Here is a 17230-nt window from a genome sequence, read left to right as displayed (position 1 = left end):
CTGGGCACTGCCTGCCCAAGGACTGAGACCACAGGGCCGGGCCTCCTGTGCCCCTGCTGCCCAGCCTCGCCTCCAGGGGTGGATGTGCTGTCTCCCGTGGGACATGCTTGTGCCCATGGAAGTTGCAGAAATTTTCTCATCCCAGACAAAAAGTTGCTGCAGACACACCACCGCTGCCCCTGAGCTTGTATTCTCAGGAATAGGCCCCCTCCCAGCAGAGGTGCTCTCCTGTCTGCCCAGGAGGCGAGGTTCCAGCCCCAGCCACCCTTGACCACCCATCAGGGCACAAGCTGGAGTCCGCAGTGGCCCAGGCTCCGCGGCCTGCCCAGGCCTTCCCAGCAGCCACCCTCCCTGCCTGTGCAGCCTCTCCAGGCACGGCCATTGCACCTGGGACCTGACCCCACTGAGCCCCGCCCCACCCCACTTAGGGGTCGGCCAGAGCTCCTTGGCCCTTAGTGCCATCATCACACAGGCCAGCCCGGGGCCCACGCATAGCCTGCCCCTGGCAGACACCAAACACCCCAAACTAGGAGCAGTGCAGGCCTCAGGTGCCTGCTCAGGCAGGTAATGCTGCCAGGGTCCAGGAGGTTGCAAGCTCTCCCTCCCCCAGCGCCACCCACCCCCACCCCACCAGGCCAGTAAGGACACTGACCATTTTCTCAGGGGCTCCTGGGACCGCTCTGTCAGCCTGCAGTGGCCAGAACAGAGTCCCCCACTTTCTGCCCCCAAGGCGTGGTCAGACGCGGCTGCAACCAGGAATGGCATCACCAGCAGAGGGCGCTGCCCGGAGTTGGGCGCTGGCACAGGGTGGCCCGAGTCCTGGCCCCTGCAGCCGCAGCGCCCATGGCCCCACCACACTGTCCTCACTGGGAGGGAAACAAAAGGAGGTGCCGGCTGGTTTACATCCGGTTTACTGCATTTTGAAGTTGGGGTGTTAGTGGGGAGAGGCAAGGCAAGCATCAGGCTGGCGCCTGGGGGCTCAAGGGGCAGCTGGCCCTCGGGTTCTGTCTGGTGACCAGCCCAGGAGAGTGAGCAGTGCCAGGAGGTGCTGCCAGTTACTGGGGTGAGCCCCCGGGAAGCATGCTGGACCACCCACCCAGAAGCAGGGCACTGCATGTGCTGGCTGGAGACAAGCAGGTGCAGTGGCCGGGCCGTTGCCCCGCGGCCCGGGTTCCAGGCTCTGGAGGGACACGCTCCCATTCCTCTTAAGAGACACGTCTGCATCCCAGAGGTCCTGAGCAGGAAGGGCCCACTGTCCTTGGCAAACACTGCCCCAGGCCAGCTGGACATCCCAGTGAACAGGCCCGCCTACCACCCAGCTGCTGGCCACACATCCTGCCTCCAGCACGCCTACCTGCCCTTTTCCAGACGCTGTCCTGCTCAGGAAGCCTCTGGGACCTGGCCAGAGCCACCCCCGCCCTCCCCCCTCCATCTTCTAGCGACACCCCGGGTCCCAGAGGCCGGTGGGCACCTAGAATGGTCCGGGGGGCCTAGCTGATGCTGCCCTGGCCACGCGAAGCCGGGGCTCCCCCAGGGGAGGTCTGGAGCCCGCACCCCCGCCCATCTTCCCGCTAAATCCCACCCTCGCGCCCTGGGTGGGGCGGCAGGCAGTGGTGCCAGAGCCTGAGCGGAGGGTCCAGCCGGGGAGTCAGGGTCGGAGGCTCTGCCCTGGAGGGTGCAGGCTGGGCGAGGAGCCCCCCGGCCTGGGGGACAAGACTGGCGAGTCGTGCGGAGTCCCCGCAGGGCAAAGGCTGGGCGGGCCCCTCAGGGCGAAACCCTGGTTCCTGGACCCGCGCTGCTCCCACAGAGTCCGGGAGGCGGGAGCCCTTGGCGCGTGGCTCAGGGCCCTGGGCCCTCGGTGGCAGTGGCGCGTGCGGGGCACGGGCGCGCTGGCCTTCAGGCGTGCAGGCCTTGGCGGACATGGCGCGCTCGCGGCCGGAACGGAAGGCCGCCGTCACGGTCACCAGGTAGGCGGTGCCGGCTCAGCCCCTGCAGCGTGTGCTGTTGCGGCCGCGGGGCACTGCGGCCACGGGCTCCACGTGCGCACCGCCCCCCGGGCAGTGGCCCAAACTGCACGTGGTAGCCGCGCGCCGCGCCGGGGCCCAGCGCCGGGGCCCAGCTCACGCGGAGGCTGCGGGGCCGCACGTGGGAGAAGACGATGCGCTGGGGCCCGGCGTCGTCCGGCGCCTCCTCTGCGGGGAAACGCCCGTGAGCCGGAGCGGGCGCCCTCGGCGGCCCCCGCCCTGTCCGGCTCTGCCCCCCTGCCGCGCCCAGCTCACCTGGCAGTGTGCGCACCCGCAGGTGCTGCGGACCAATAGGGCGCACGTTGGACTCGGGTACCAGTGCGGCCTCGTAGTCCATGTCGGGCTCCAGGCCAGCCCAGGTCCACCCCGTGGCGTTTCCCAGCAGCTGCTGGCGCCGTCGGGCCCCCGGCTTTGTCCTGGACACCAGCTCCAACACGTAGTAGCCCTCATCAGCGGTTAGCAGGGGTGGCCAGGTCAGGCGAAAGGTGCTGGACGTGACCTCAGAGGCCCGCAGCTGCTGGGGCCGCACCGCATCTGCCAGGGAGCCGTGATCAAGGCCCAGCTGCCTCGGGGTCCCCCAGAACCCAAACTGGAGGAAGCCCCTGGCAGCCAGCTGGGGAACCAGGTGCCCCCGCCAGCCCCAGGGGCTAAATGACACCAAAGCTCAGGGGCGCAGCCCCCACCCCGAGCCGCAGCCGCTTCTCTGCCTGTCCAAGCCCCGTAACTGCACGGCCACCTGCCCAGTATGGCCACCTGCCCAGTATGGCCTGAACAAGGCACCTCAGAGGCGCAGGCCCAGGGCGTGTGAGGGCTGAGGCCAGCAGTCCCCGGCCCGAGCAGCCAGCACAGGACCTGAGGTCAGCTGAACTCTGGACAGCAGAGGCCAAAGGGGACCAGGGCGCAGCGTAAAGACCCGCCGACAGGGGGCGCTGAGGGGCTGAGCCGGCGGTGAGCACCCAGCACCCCGGCCCAGCAGACAGGAGTCGCGGCGTGGGCCCCAGAGGCGTGACTCCTGAGCTTCTGGCCCCAGCTCTGCGTGTCCACTGGGGGACCGCGCCGAGGGTGAGCGAGAAGGGTCTTCTCAGGTAGCTCCGCCTGGCTCCCAGTGCCTGTGGGGGCCTGGCCCTCACCCCACACCCTCCTGACTCCAGGAGCCGCCCTCCTGCCCTGCAGCCTCTGCTTCCCCTCCGGGCTCAGCCACGGAAGGCCCAGAGGCCACCAGGGCCTAGGAGTCCCCTGCGGAGAGTCTCTGAAGGACCCTCTGCCTCTCCCACCCACGTCCAGCCCTCCCGAGGCAGGTGCAGGACCCGCCCACAGGCGGCAGGGGAGGCCGGGCGCAGGGGCTGCTGCAGGCCGCCTCTCTGCCCCTCCCCCAGGGCGGGGGGCCGGGAGAACATCAGGGACGGGGTTGCCCAGTGGGGGCCCTCCCTGGCCATGCCTCCTGTCCAGAGAGCCCCACAACCTCAGCACAAGCCCCAGCCCGCCTTGGCCCCGTGGGGCCTACATGGACCTTGGCGCGTCCCTCTCCAGGCGTCCACACCTGAGGGGGGAGCCAGCCACACCCCACCAGGAAGCCCCCAGCCCATGCCAGTCCCCCACTGCCCAGGGCCTCTAGCGCTGGGTGGGCCTGTGACCAAGAGGTCCCCAGGGTGCACCCAGGGCCCCTAGTCCATCCACCGCAGCCCGCCAGTGCAGCCCATCAGGGCGGGGGCGGGGCGGGGCGGGTCCCTGCCCACCTACCCAGGACGGCGCCCCGCAGCTCCTGGGCGATGAGGGCCAGGTCGTCCACATCCACGAAGCGCAGGTGGCTCTCGGCGGGGGCTGAGGCGGCAGCCGTCAGCTCCAGGAGGTTGCCGCGGCCGGTGCTGACGATGAAGACAGTGACGCCCAGGTCCTTCAGCTCCTGCATGGGGGCCCCACGGGGTCGCTGGAGCCGCCGTCTGTCACCCACAGCAGCACCTTGGGCACCCCCGGCCGGGCACCCGCCGCCTCAGAAAACAGCTGCTCCTTGGCGTAGGCCAGCGCCAGGCCTGTGTTGGTGTCGCCCATGCGCTGGGCCGCAGCTCGGACAGCCTCCTGGACGGCGGGGCCCGAGCCGTGCCGGCCGAAGGGGAACTCGGTGTGCGGCTGGCTGCCCACGTGCACCAGGCTGGCGCGGAGGGCCCCGGGGCCCAGGGGCAGCAGGGCCGCCAGCTCCCCAACAAACTCCCGGACTCGGGAGAACTCGTAGTGGGACACGCTGGCTGAGCTGTCCAGCAGGAACATCAGGTCCCCCTGGGGGGCCGCTGCCGGGGGCCCTGGGGAGAGGAGGGTTCAGCCTCGGGAGGCGACCCCGCGACAGGGACGCCCAGGCCAGACCTGGGCCTGAGCTTTCCCTGGGTGGGCGCTGGGCCTCACGCAGCGGCCTGAGGGTGTGCTCAGCCCCCGGTGGGGGGGGGGCCTGATCCCTGCGGCTCCTGCGGGCATGCTGCCAGGGAACCAGGCTGCAGGCCGGCCCGGCCTCCGGGGAGGAAGCCGGAGGGGCGCAGATGGGTGGCAAAGGGTGCGGGTGGAGGTGAGGGATGGGGAGACAGAGCACTGGCCCCCACAGCGCAGGGCAGGCAGGGGCTGGGACCCCACTTACAGGTGGGGTCACCCTCCCCTGGCCTCCATCCTCCGCCCCCCTGGACCAGGGTGCAGCAGCCTGAGGCCCAGCGGGGGGCTGCGCCAGCCCTTCCTCCCCGGACCAGGGTGAAGCGCCCCCCCACTGGGGCCCCTCGGTCCTGGCCCCGGCCTGGCGGCCCCGCCTCCCCCTTCGCTAAGGGCCATTCCAAGCAGAGGGAACCCAAGGTGGGGGCCGCCCCCCGTCCCGTCTGGACCCCCGGAGACGCGGCCGCCGCGCCCGGGCCCGGCTCCTGGGGCACCTGGGCGGCCGCCACAGGCAGGTGCCCCGGCCGCGGCGGCCTCCCCGCCGGCGGCCCGCGCAGCGCGCGTGGAGGGCGGGAGGAGCCCGGGCGCCCCGCACTCACCGCGCTCCGCCAGCGCCAGCGCCAGCCGCAGGCTCAGGGCCAGGCCGAGCGCCGAGCAGGGCAGCAGCATCGCGCGCGACGGGACGGGCGCTCGCTCTCGGCCGGCCGCGGGCTCCGCGGGCAGGGCGCGCCCCGGCCGGCCCGGCCCGCCCCGGCCGCCCCGGCCCGGCCCGCCCCGCCCCGCGCGCCCCCAGGCCCGCCCCGCGCTCGCGCAGCGCCGGCTGGAGAGGTGCGCGCGGGGGGCCGGCGCGAGACCCGCCCCGCGGCCCTCGGTAGCCCCTCCGCGCGCGCCGCCCGCGACCCCCGGCCGGAGGCCCTGGCCAGGCCCGGAGGAGCGAGCCCGGGGCTGCGAGGGCTCCGGGGTGACACCGAGAACCAAGGCCCGGCCGGCCCGGCCTCCCCTCGCCGCGGGGCTGGGGCGGGTCGGCTGTCGGGGGCTGGGACTGACCCGCGGCCCCGGGCCAAGCAGGGAAGGAGCGGGGCCGGGGAGGGACCGAGCTGGACATTCGGGAAGCGGCTCGGGGACACAGCCCCGCCCACCTGAGCCGGGGAAAAGGAGGCCGCGGAGCCGGCAGGGCCCAGGAGGAGGGTCCCCAGCGGCCCCCTGGCTGGTTGCGAGCCGGGCAGGCGGCAGCGGAGGGGCTGGGCTGCAGGGGTGCTCCTGGGCACGCAGCCCCAGGGTATGTCCTTGGGGGCGGAAGCACCCCAGGGCCTGGAGAGCCTCACTCGGCTGCCCTCCTGGGGGGGTCACTGCCCCAGCGCTCTCTTGGGCTCACTCTCTTCAGCTCTGGGCCCCGGGCAAGCTGGGGGGGGTCTCTGGCAGGATGTCCGCTCCCTTCCCACTCTCCCCAGGAGGGCGCATAGCAGCCTGCGGATGGGACTCAAGGGTTTTCCTTCCTCCCTTCCTGGCAGGTGAGAGCCTCCGACTCTGCCTAAAAAGGAAGAGGCTCAACTGGCTGGGCCCGAGTTGCTGGGGCGGGAACAAGCCAGGACTGCGTCCCCACCGCCCCCCTGCCGGGAATCTTGGCAGTGTCGGTGCTGGCGCCTTGCCACAGACCTCAGGCCTCTGCCGGGACCAGAGGCGGCCTGGTGCTTCCTCCTGGGCCCCGGGACCAGGGTGTGCGGCCAGAGGGGCCCTGCCGGCCCGGCCGCGGCCCCAGCTGGACCCCGTGGGGCAGGCAGCACCTGCAGGTGGCAGCTGGGCCACCCGGGGCTGGGGAGCCCGGGGCTGGGGAACATGCCACCCGCCCCGCGCAGGTGCGTCCAGGCTCCTCCGAGTCTCACAGCACCACTGGCGGGGGCTGAGGCGGAGCAGCCGCCCGTGGCCAGCTGCTGTGCCCAGCTGGTCCCCAGCTCCTGCCCGCGGCACACCTCTGCTGCCAGGCTGACGGGGGAGTTTCCGCCCCTGCTGGAAAAAGTGAGCAGGTCTTCTTGGCGCTGACTCAGTCCTCGAGGAAGCAGCCGCCTCCCCAGTCTCTCCATCAGGCCCCAGGGCAGGGAGGGCAGGGCTGCCCGGCCCCTGCCAGCTCCGGCCTCAGCCAGCTGCCGGGCTCCAGCTGCTACCGCCCCAGTCCGCCCAGCTGACGCAGGCCCTGCTCCATGCAGGCACCTATCACCCCCAGCGCCTCTTTCCCGCGCCTGCACCCCACCCCTGCTGTCCCCACCCCAGGGGCAGATGTGGGCAGAGGTCCCCGGGGAGCAGGGCGGGTCAGGCAGGGCGGAGGGGCCGGGCCGACCTGGGGCGGCCACCAGAGGAAGCACGCGCGTCACGGCCCAGAAACAACCTCTCTGAAGACGCGCCGGCTGGGGCGAGGGGCCGAGGCCAGCACGCAGCAGGCCTGGCCCGGCCCTCTCCCTCCCGCCGGTCCCATGGCTCTGGAGCCAGGAGGAAGCAGCAGCTGGTGTGGCCCTGCCCCTTGGCCCGGGCCCATCTGGGAGGCCCCTGGGCCACCCCCGCTGCCGGGCCCCACAGGCAGGTGGAGCGGTTCCGGGAAGCTGGACTCGGCCCGGCCCGGCCCAGCCCATGGCCCAGCCCCCGCCGCCGAGCCCTCCACACAGCCCGGCTTCTGCAGAGAAGAAGGGCTTTTTGTCCCCGCAGGCTGGGGTGGCGATGACCTCAGGGAAAAGGGCAGCTCGGGCCTCGGCCCCCCACCCAGCCCCCACGAGGGCTCCTCCTCCGCGCACGGCATGTGCTGCTCCGGCTCCCGAAGTCAGTCGCTGCGCACATGGGGCTGGGGGGGCCAGGAAGCGGGTGCGCCTGCCAGGACTGGGGTTCCCCCGCCCCACCCCACAGCAGGCAGAGGGCAGAGGGCAGAGGCGGACACGGGCAGGACCTGGAGGGCCCCATGCCCCACCCGCACATTCTTGCAGACCCGACCTGCCTGTTTGTGGTCGGGACGTGCTGGGGCCTGAGGACCCATCCTGGGGTCTAGAGCCCCACGGCCTCCTCCCAGCCACCCAGGCCCGCCCCTGGGGCCCCAGCACTCACCCCTCCTGGTCCCTGGCCGGCACCAGCTGGCGGGCAGGGAAGACACCTGCGTGTGCTGGGGACACAGGCCGAGCTGAGCCCCGTCCCTGGGTGGCGGGCCGGAGGGGGGCCAGGCAGTGGGGTTGCCAAGCTGTGGCCCCCTTATTGCCCAGGGAGAGAGGGGCCTGCAGACGGGGGCGGGGGGGAGGGCAGGAAGGCTGGGTGGCCAGAGGGCGGGGAGTGCCCAGCCCCTGGGGTGCAGGGCAGGTGCTTGGGGGCAGAGAGGGCAGGGTTGGGCAGAGAATTTATGGGGAGGGCAGGCATATGCCTGGGGGGCCAGGGTGGGGGCTGAGGCAGGCCCCCCAAAACCCCATGGCAGGGCTGGGCTGCAGAGAGGAAGGCGGGGCCTGGGGCTTCTGGTTCTCAGCTATGCGGGTGGTTCCCTCTGCTGGAAGTTTCTGGGGTAGGAGGTGACCACTGTGTGGCCCAGCGCTGGCGGAGTCCAGGCAGGCTGGAATGGGGAGGAGATCAGGGACAGAGGGTCGGTGCGGCACCTCGGGGGCTCCTCAGAGCTGGGGGCCCAGGATGGGAGGCGCTGCCTGCTTCCACCCAGCCCCCGCACCCGCTCATGTGCAGCCCAGCACCCCCTGACCAGACCACATACTTCGGTGGGCAGGGGTCACGCCTGGGCACAGGTGAGGGCAGAGCTGACCGAGTCCCTGGGCCTCCCCAGCTGCTCACGTAGGCTGAGGGTCAACCTGCAGACGCCTGAGCTCCCCGATGCCTGTGAGTGGATTCGCCAGGAGCCAGGCTGGGCTGGTGCCCACACCGCGGGGTGAGGATGAGCCCCCGGCCCAGGGCAAGAGGGGCCTGGCGGTGGAGCTGGGGCGCAGGGGCGGGCAGGGCCGCAGGGCACCAGCATGGTGGGGTCCGCTGACCCACCCAGCAGCTCAGCGCGTCCGCACCCACGCGGGCGTCGGGGGGCGGCAGAAGCCACGAGGACAGGGGCGGCCATCAGACCTTGAGCAGAGGAAGGGGCCGTGCCAGGCCGCAGTTGAGAAACTCTCAAGGGAGGGGAGCAGAGGCGCCAGGGAGGGGGGCCAAGGGCCTGCACTCCATGCTGGGCAGAGGGCCAGAGGGGAGACCTGGGGTCCAGCAGGTCCTGCCAGGCAGGAGAGAGGCTGACTGAAGCGCCGGGCGGGGGGTGGTGGGCCAGGGCCTGCCCAGAGGCACAGGAGGACCCCCAGGACGGAAGAGAGCCAGCCCCGGACCGCCCCACCCCAGCCTCAGTCGTTGCGGCGCTTTCTGCGGCCGGCCCTGCCGCCAGCAGGCTCCCACCTTGGGGTCTATTCCCCTTCCCGGCCTCCCTGGCGGCTGGTGCCCTAAAAGCAGATCCCAGCCCCCGTGGCCCCCCCAGCCCCGCTGGTATGTCTTGATGAGTGGCGCGCAGGTAGAGCCTGGCCAGGCTGGGGAGCAGGGCCACCCCGAGGGCCGCCCCCCGCCCCCACCAGGCGCAGCTGTTGTGATGGCTGGGCCAGGCCGCCCTCAGGGGCCCTGGCCCGGACAGGCCGGCGGGCTGGACCCGGGAGGCGGCCGGTGGATGATGGGAGGGCATTGGAGCCTGTGGACGAGGGCTGGAGAGCCCCGGCACCCCGTGCCCCAGCCCAGCCCCAGCCCCGGAATGACCCCCCGCTCAGGCAGCCTGGGCCAGCAGACACCTTCCGGCCCTTTCCTTTCGGCCATAGCCAGATTCTTTTTTTTTTTTTTTTAAAGACATATTTATGCACACAAGAGCTGGGGTGCAGGCCAGAGGGGCAGGGGTGAGAGATTCCCCAGAGACAGAGTGGGGAGAACCGGTGGATCCACTGGGACACACGGCTGAGGGGAGCAGCGGGGCGACGGGAGGGTCTGCCGCGCCCTGTGGGCAGCTCCCTGGCCCGGGATCGGACTCGCGCTGCAGAGGCTGCGGACGCCTGACGGTGCTGAGACGGACCCCTGCGCCCCAGGGAGGCCCCACGGCCGGATCTGCGCCAGTCACCACGGACACCCATTTTTACTATGCTGCGGGGCTCACAGGGCAGCCCGCACCTCCAAGGCTCTCCTGGCGCGGGCGGCGCGGGTTCACCTCACCCAGAAGCGCTGCGAGCCGAAGCCCAGGGCGGTGACGGGGGGCGAGCGGGACTCAGAGGCCCCTGAAGGGCCAGGGAGCCACCGGAGGCAGACTGGGCGCCGGCCAGCCCCAGCCCCGGCTCCCCAGGGGCGCAGCCCGCTCTCCTCAGGCTGAGCCGGCAGACACTCAGCAAAGGGCCAAGGCTGTGACGGGCTGGGGGGCAGCGGCAGCAGCCGGGAAGAGACCCCGGGACTGAGACAGCTGAACTGTTGGGGGGCAGGAGGGACGAGGGGCGCGCCGGAGCGGGTGGCCCAGGAGGCAGAGGGCGGCCCAGGCAGGGAGGCGAGGGCGGGGGGCGCGCTCCGCCGCGGGGGTGGCCAGCCCCGCAGGCACCGGGTGAGGCGGCGCTGGGCGAAGGGGGGCAGGCAGAGGCTCCCCAGGGGACCGTGCGGGGGCCGCAGGCCGGGGCGGGAGGACGCGGGCAGCGGGATCCTGCGGGCCACCCCGCCCCGGCGCAGCGGCAGGCAGCGGCCTCGAGGGCCGGTCCCGTGGGGCGCCGAGGCCGGGCCTGACCCGGGCGCGCGGGACACGGCGTCCGGCCCCGCCGGCGGCCAAGCGCGGGTTTCCCCGCAAGTCTGGCCGCGCCGGAGCTCCCCGGAGGGCCCGCCGGGCCGGGCGGGGGGCGGGGCGGCCTTCCTCTGACCCTGCGGCCACGATCCCCGGGGACCCCACTTCTCGGCGTCCGCCAGGAAGGGGCGCGGCGGGCGGGGGGCGGGTCCCCAGCGGGCGGGTCCCCAGCGGGGTCCAGCGCCACCTCGCGGCCCCTCGGCGCACTGCGGAGGCGCCGAGGTCCGCGGCCCCGCCCGGGCCTGGACGCGGCCCCGCGCCCTAGCCCGGGGTCGCCTTCCGGGGGCCGCGGCCGCGGGCGCAGCCCAGGGCCCCGGGGGTGCGGGCCTCGGGCCCTCGGCGAGGCCGCGGGGCTCACACCCAGGCACAGAGCGGCTCCGCCCCGTCCGGGCCGCTGGCCTCCGCGGGGCGGCGGAGTCCGGGGGTCCACGCGGGGAGGGGCAGCAGCCGGCGGAGGCGCCGGGCCAGGCGGGCGCGGGCGGCCGAGGCCAGCACGAGCAGCGGGGGCAGCGCCAGGAAGCCGGACACGATGAGAGCCGCGGAGCCGCGTCCGACAGCACCGCGCGGCAGGCGGGGCGCGGCGCGGGGTGGACCTGGGGGCGGGGCGTAGGTCAGGGGGCGGGGCGCGGGCAGAAGCGGGGGCGGGGCGTAGGTCAGGGGGCGGGGCCTGCGCCGTCGCGGGGTGGACCTGGGGGCGGGGCGTATATCAGGGGGCGGGGCGCCGGGTGGACCTGGGGGCGGGGCGTAGGTCAGGGGCGGGGCGTCCGGTCTGGAGGGGCGGGGCGGGCGGGGCGCCGCGGGGGCGGGGCGGGGTCTGAGCTGGGGCACCTCCCCCCCCGTGTGGGGCGGGGCGGTGGGAGCGCAGTGGTCCGGGTAGGCGTCCCTTCGCGCAGGCCCCCCTCCGCTCCTGACCCTCCTATGTTGGCCTCTGACTTGAACCCCTACCGGTGGCGGTCACCAGCGGGGCCCCCCCTTGCCCCGCCGTCCCCTCCCCCGCCCTATGCCTGCCCAGGGGCTGGCCCTCTGAGTCCGCCTGCCGGGGCACCCGGGATCAGGGCGGCGGGGCAGTGAGCTGGGCAGGGCCGGGCCTGGGGAAGGTCTTCATCTTCTGTTCCTGGAACCCCTGGCACTTCCCACCCAGCCAGCTGTCCAGGCCCTGGTGGCCCCTGGTACGAGATGGGAGGCCTTGAGAGGGGCGAGGGCTGTGCCAGGGTGACAGACAAAAGCCCTTCTGTGGCTGTGCTGGGGGTGGGGGAGAGACGGAAGACGGGGGTGGGGGGTAGGGCTTGGCAGAAGAAGGACCTGCAGGGGGCACAGTCTCTGGGACAGGGGCCCAGACAGAGGGGTGGGCTCCCCCGCAGTCCCAGGCCCTGCTCTTGCTGGACCCCCACTCCACAAGCACCCCTGCCAGCCCCACCACGGAGCTCTGCTCACCCTCGAGTGGCACAGAAATCCCAAGTAGACGATGGCCGCCGCGGGCAGCAGCACCAGCAGGAACATGGAGGCAGGCAGCAGCAGGTGGAGCAGGGTCCCCAGGCCCTGGGCAGCCAGACTGGCCCCCGGGGGGCGAGCATGGCCGAGCCGCGGTGCTCAGGAAGCCTTCCGGGCAGCATGGGTGCCGTGTCTGAAGCACCCCCTCCCTCATCCTCCTCTGTCTCCCTCTCCTGCTCACTCATGCTCCCGGGCAGCGGGCTGGGGGGGAGCAGGCGGCAGACCCCGGGGCCCCAGCACCAGGCCTGCAGCCGCAGATACCCCCGCGCCCAGTGCAGGTCCAGCGCTGGGACAGTGCTTGTGCAGAGAGGTCCAGCTCCGACCCTCAATCTCCAAGGCCACACCCTGCCTCAGTTTCCCCCTGCCAGGTTGGGCCTCTCTCTGCAAGTGACTCAGCCACTTCCCGGCCAACCCCTCTGCGCCTGGCCCCTTGCACGGCTGTCCCCAGCCGTCAGCCCTCCCCCTCCCGCCCGCCCTCCCTTCCCCCTGCCGCACAGCGCCTCCATCTCATAGGTCTGGACTCTGACAGCTGCCCCTGGGAGGTGGCCACCCAGCCCTGGCCCCTTCTGGCCCCTCCTCCCCAAACAGGGAGGTGCTGGGGCTGGCCCTGGGGGGACCCGCATGGCAGCAGCGGTGACTGGCATCCATTGTGCTCCAAAGCGAGGATACATCCTGAAAATGGTGGGAGGGTGCCCTCCACACCTCCCGGGGATGCGCCCCGTCCCTCCACAGCCCCTACCTGTCCCCAAGTGCCACAACGTGCTCCAGCACCTCTTGGGGGCGCTCCAGATGCCCAGTGTCAATCCCAGGACTTGACGCAGCCACATCAGGTCCTTGTGCCTGCCCCCCGCCCCCCGCTGCGTCTGCCCCCCTCCCCGACCCCAGTGTCCCTTTCCCCCCGCTGCATCACCCCTGGAGCTCGCCGACTCGCTTCAGACAGGCGTGAGGACGTGAGTGTCAGGACCTGGCCGAGGCTCACCCCAATGCACTTGCCACTTTCCACGGCCAGATCTCTGGCGCTCACGCAGATCTTGAATTGGGGCACAGGGCCCCTCGCCCTCAGCCGGTGCCCCAGCTGGCGCTGGCGCTGCTCTGGGCTCCAGGCCCCCAGCGGCACGAGGGGCCTCTGGGTCACAGTCGGCGGCTCCTCAGAGCCAGGGACTCGGGCCCCAGGGGCAGCACCTAGCGGGGGCCGCATGCACCCTGCACCATCCTCTGGCCCTCACTGTGGTGGCATCCGTGGGACGAGGGGCTCAGTGGACACAGCTGCCCGCCACCCTTGTCAGAGACTCAAGCAGTAAACCGAGGTGGGGACTGCCGTCCACCCACCGCCCGCGGGGCTGCCGAGCCCCCAGGGAAGAGACGGCTCATCAGGAGTAAACTAAGCAGGTGCCTTCGTGCAGCGGCAAGCCCGAAGGAGGCCAAGCAGGTGGGGATGCAGGCCGCTCCGGGGAGCTGGACTGGTGCCCACAGGGCTCTCTGGGGGGTGGGGGGTGGGAAGAGGCCGGCAGGGCCTTTGGGACCCCTCAGCCTGAGGAGCCTGGGGATTGGAGCGACCGACAGCGCCCCCAGCTCTGCTGCTGTCACGGCGGAGGGGAGCCGGAGCCGGCCTCGCTGAGCCGCGCGCGGCTGCTGTGGGGATGCTCGGCCGTGGCTGTCCCAGCGTCCTTGTCCGGTGTCGCGCTGGAGCGTCTTGGTGGCTCCGGACCATCTCCTGCCGCCTCTCCCGCTGTCTGTGAGGGGATCCGCCCGCTCGCTGGCTGCGGCATGCTCCAGGCCCGCAGTGGCCGGAAGAGGCCATCTCGGGAGACTTTGGTTTGGGATTCAAAGCACTGGACTCGGCTTCGGGGGAGGGAAGCAGCTGCTTGTGGCCTCAGTGACTCTTTGTTTTCCCTGGTTTGCTCAATGAGCCCCATCATGGTCGCTCCCCGAACCTCAGTGCGCGGGAGAAGACCCGAGACAGTGACCGGTAAACTAGCTGGGCATGTCCTTGGCCAGGTGTAGGCCCCCTGCTGCCCGATCTCCGCAGGGGCAGCCGTGGTGAGAGGCAGGGCTGGAGGAGGGACGGAGGCGGCGGGGAGGGCCCTGGCCGGGAGGCTCTCCTCCGCAGGAGCTGCCCGGCGCCTCCACCTTGGTCTCCAGGTGTGCCTGCGCTGCGGAGGCCCCACTTGGGTTGCTGGGTAAACAGCGTGGCACCGCCGCCCTCCCCGGCCCGGAGGCAGCAGGAGCTGGCGCTGCCTCCTCGCCTGAAACCACAGGTCTAGCCCCCCGCCCAGCCCCACTCTCCCTTGGGCCTTTCCTGCGGGCCCGGACCATCCCAGAGGGGCCATCCCAGAGCCCAGCCGCCCCCTTGGGCTCCTTGGGGTCACGCCCGGTGGGAGGCCAAGTGGTGTTCGGCTGAGGCTGGCCGGGGCCTCCGGGATGGCGCAGGACCCTGCTCTTTGCAGATGGATGCCGGGAGTCCCGAGCCGGGCACGCCGGGCCCACTGGACCCAGAGGAGGAGCAGGAGCTGCGCTGGGTGGAGCTGGGCTCTGAGGGGGCCCCGGGGGCTGGGACAGAGGGGCCCAGTGCCCCCGGGGCCGGGGGGCGCCTGCTGGGGCGTGTGGTCGGGTCGCGTGGGCCTGGTGACACAGCTGCTGCGCCAAGGGGCCAGCGTGGAGGAGAGGTGAGTGCGGGAGGCCCGGGGACTTCCCAGGTGGGACTTGGGGGGCCTTTACCGGGCCAGGGGTGGGTCCCTTCTCTGATCTGGGCAGCCCCGGGTCCTGGGGTGGAGATCCCCGGCCTCTGGGGAAAAGCAGCTGCTGGGCGGGGGAGGGGGTCTCCGGGGGGGGGGTCACCGCCCCCCCCCTCCCGCAGGGACCGCGCGGGCCGGACCCCGCTCCACCTGGCCGTGCTGCGCGGCCACCTGCCCCTGGTGCGGCTGCTGCTGCGGCGCGGGGCCCCGGCGGGCGCGGCGGACGGCGCGGGGCGCACGCCCCTGCACGAGGCGGCCTGGCCCGGGCACGCGCGCGCGGCGGAGCTGCTGCTGCGGCGCGGGGCGGCGGCCGCGGCGCGCTCGGGGGCCGGGCTCACGCCGCTGCACTGGGCGGCCGCGCTGGGCCGCGCGCTGCTGGCCGCGCGCCTGCTGGCGGCGCCGGGCCCCGACCCCGCGGCGGCGGACGCGCGCGGCTGGACGGCGGCGCACTGGGCGGGCGGCGGGCGGGCGGCTGCCGGTGCTCGAGCTGCTGGCGGCCGGCGGGGCGGCCCTGGACGGCGCGCTGCTGGTGGCCGCCGCGGCGGGGCGCGGAGAGGCGCTGCGGCTGCTGCTGGCCCGCGGGGCGCGGGTGGACGCCCGGGACGGCGCGGGCGCGACGGCGCTGGGAGTCGCGGCCGGCCTGGGCCGCCAGGAGGTGCGCGCGAGGCGGCGGCCCGGGCGCGGGCGCGGGGGGCGGGGAGCCGCGGGAGGGCGGCGAGGGGCCAGGCCCGGGCCTGCTCAGAGCGGCCTGGCACGTTGCCCCGCGCCCGGCCGGGGCAGGGGGCGGGGATGGGCCTTGACCTGAGGACGCTCGGGCCCAAGCGAGCCGCTGCCGCCTGCAGGCCTGGCACACCCGCCGGGCAGGCAGCGCTGAGCCAAAGTGGGAGGCCCCGGCCCCGCCCCTGCCCGGGACTCAGCAGCCTCCCGCCCCCGCCCCAGGACGTGCAGGCGCTGCTGGACGGCGGCGCTGACCCCGGCCTCAGGGACAGGCACGGCCGCTCTGCGCTGCACAGGGCCGCCGCCGGGGGACACCTGGCTGCGGCGCGGCTGCTGGCATCGCGGGGCGCCGAGGTGGACGCGCGGGACGCCCTGGCCTCACGCCCTTGCACCACGCCGCCTGGGGAGGCCACACCGGCGTGGCGGGCCTTCTTCTGGAGCGGGGCGCGCAGGCCGACGCTGCTGGCTGGCTCCTCACCACCCCCCTGCACCTGGCCACCGAGCGCGGCCACGGCCCCGCCGCAGAGCTGCTGCTGAGCCGGGGAGCCAGCCCCACCCTGAGGACGCGGTGGGCAGAGGTGGCCCGGCCCCGGCGCCTGAGGGGGCCCTGGCGGATGCTGCCTGCCCTGGTGGGAGCAGGAGGGCCGGTGCCCCAGCCCCGGGGGCCCCGCGTCTCTCCAGGGCGTGAGCCTGCAGGGCCGACTGGGAAAGAGCAGCCTCCGCCCTGTGCCTGCTGGGGCGGGAGGAGCGGCCCAGGGCTGCGGTGCCGCCCACGGACCCGGGGTCCTGGCGGCGCTGCCCACTCTGACAATGAGGAAAGGGCTGGACCAAGGCTGGTGGCTGCCCGTCTCCCGGCCTCCGCGAGGGGTGTGGGTGCTGGCGCTGTCGTCTCCCGCGGGGCCCCCGCTAACTGCAGGCCGAGCTGAGGTCGCAGTGGTGTTACCTCCCCGACCCTGCAGCCCCATGAAAACTCTGCCTGGGCTCTCCCCCGCCTCTGCCCCCGCGCACCAGAGCCCTGTGCCCGCGGCCCAGGGGGCACAGCAACACCCCCAAACATTACAAACCCCATGGTACAGCTGAGCCGAGGGGCAACTGTCTCTGCCCTTCTGCGTGCCCATGAAATGTGTGATCACTTCTTTATTTTAAAGTATAGTTTTCGGGGCCTCCCTGGTGGGTAGGGGTTAGGTCATAGCACTATGAAGCTGTCCGCAGCCTCTGCAGCGCGAGTTCGATCCCTGGCCAGGGAGCTGCCCACATGGCGAGCAGACCTCTCCTGTCTCCCGCTGCTCCCCTCAGCAGTGTGTCTCAGTCGGTCTGCCTGTTCTGTTCCCCACTCTGTCTCTGGTGGGTCCTCTCACCCCCACACCTCTGGCCTGTACCCCAGCTCTTGTGTGCATAAATAGATAAATCTTAAAAAAAAATCAAAACACCCCCTCCCTGTGCTGGTCCTCACACTATTGCGCGTGGCACCCCTGCGAGGAAAAGCACTACTTTTAGTAGAATGCCAGTGTATCTGGAGACAAGGTGCAGTCAGAGGCAGTCCACGCTGGGTGCTCAGTGGGTACCTGCAGGTTTGAGGGAGAAGATGGTGTCCACCGTCCCAAAGCAGGGTGGCATGGAGGGTGCTGCCTGGCTGTCTCTCCCACACAGCGGCCGTCCATGAGGCAGGCTCCCCCTGGCGCCCTCTCCTCCTGGGGAGACCCCCACCAGGTGCCTGTGCTTGGGGGTGACCGAGCCAGCTAAGGGGTAGCCTGACTGGACCTCAAACTGCACACTACCCTTCACCTGCCTCCAGCTCAGCCTCTGCTACCCGGGGGCCTGTGAGGTCCCACAAAAATGTTTCCCTATGAACTGCTCACTAGTTACAAAGGTGAAACAGTGAAGAAAGCCAGAAACTGCCTGCCCCAGGTGCCCTTCGGCCTTGCTGGGAGCCGAGGCTGTGGTGGCTCCTGTGCCGGCACCAAGGACAGACGTCCCTTCTGGGCATTCGGGTGCAGTCCTAACTCTAGGGCGACATCAAACTCAAACTGAGAGGCGTTGTGCAGAATGGC

The 17230-nt window shown here is 72.5% G+C and overlaps 2 protein-coding genes across 2 annotated transcripts; one reads left to right on the top strand and one right to left on the bottom strand.

Annotated features, from left to right (window-relative positions):
- Positions 1–717: 717 nt before the first annotated feature.
- Positions 718–5102, bottom strand: VWA1 (von Willebrand factor A domain containing 1). Its single transcript, XM_037499487.2, is given in 6 exon segments — positions 718–2036; positions 2038–2192; positions 2280–2558; positions 3765–3932; positions 3935–4321; positions 5033–5102. Coding segments are annotated over 6 exon segments (1524 nt in total). The 3' UTR covers positions 718–1571.
- Positions 5103–13644: 8542 nt separating this feature from the next.
- ANKRD65 (ankyrin repeat domain 65) lies at positions 13645–16259 on the top strand. Its single transcript, XM_037499476.1, is given in 9 exon segments — positions 13645–13696; positions 13870–13985; positions 14175–14323; positions 14325–14393; positions 14585–14918; positions 14920–15117; positions 15402–15549; positions 15552–15808; positions 15861–16259. Coding segments are annotated over 9 exon segments (1722 nt in total).
- The last annotated feature ends 971 nt before the right edge of the window (positions 16260–17230 follow it).

This window comes from Talpa occidentalis, unplaced genomic scaffold, assembly GCF_014898055.3.
Source record: "Talpa occidentalis isolate TD23 unplaced genomic scaffold, MPIMG_talOcc4v2.1 talOcc4.9, whole genome shotgun sequence".
Lineage (NCBI taxonomy): Eukaryota > Metazoa > Chordata > Mammalia > Eulipotyphla > Talpidae > Talpa > Talpa occidentalis.
The sequence above is the reverse complement of the archived record's forward strand: the minus strand, read 5'-3'. Positions and strand labels throughout refer to the sequence as shown.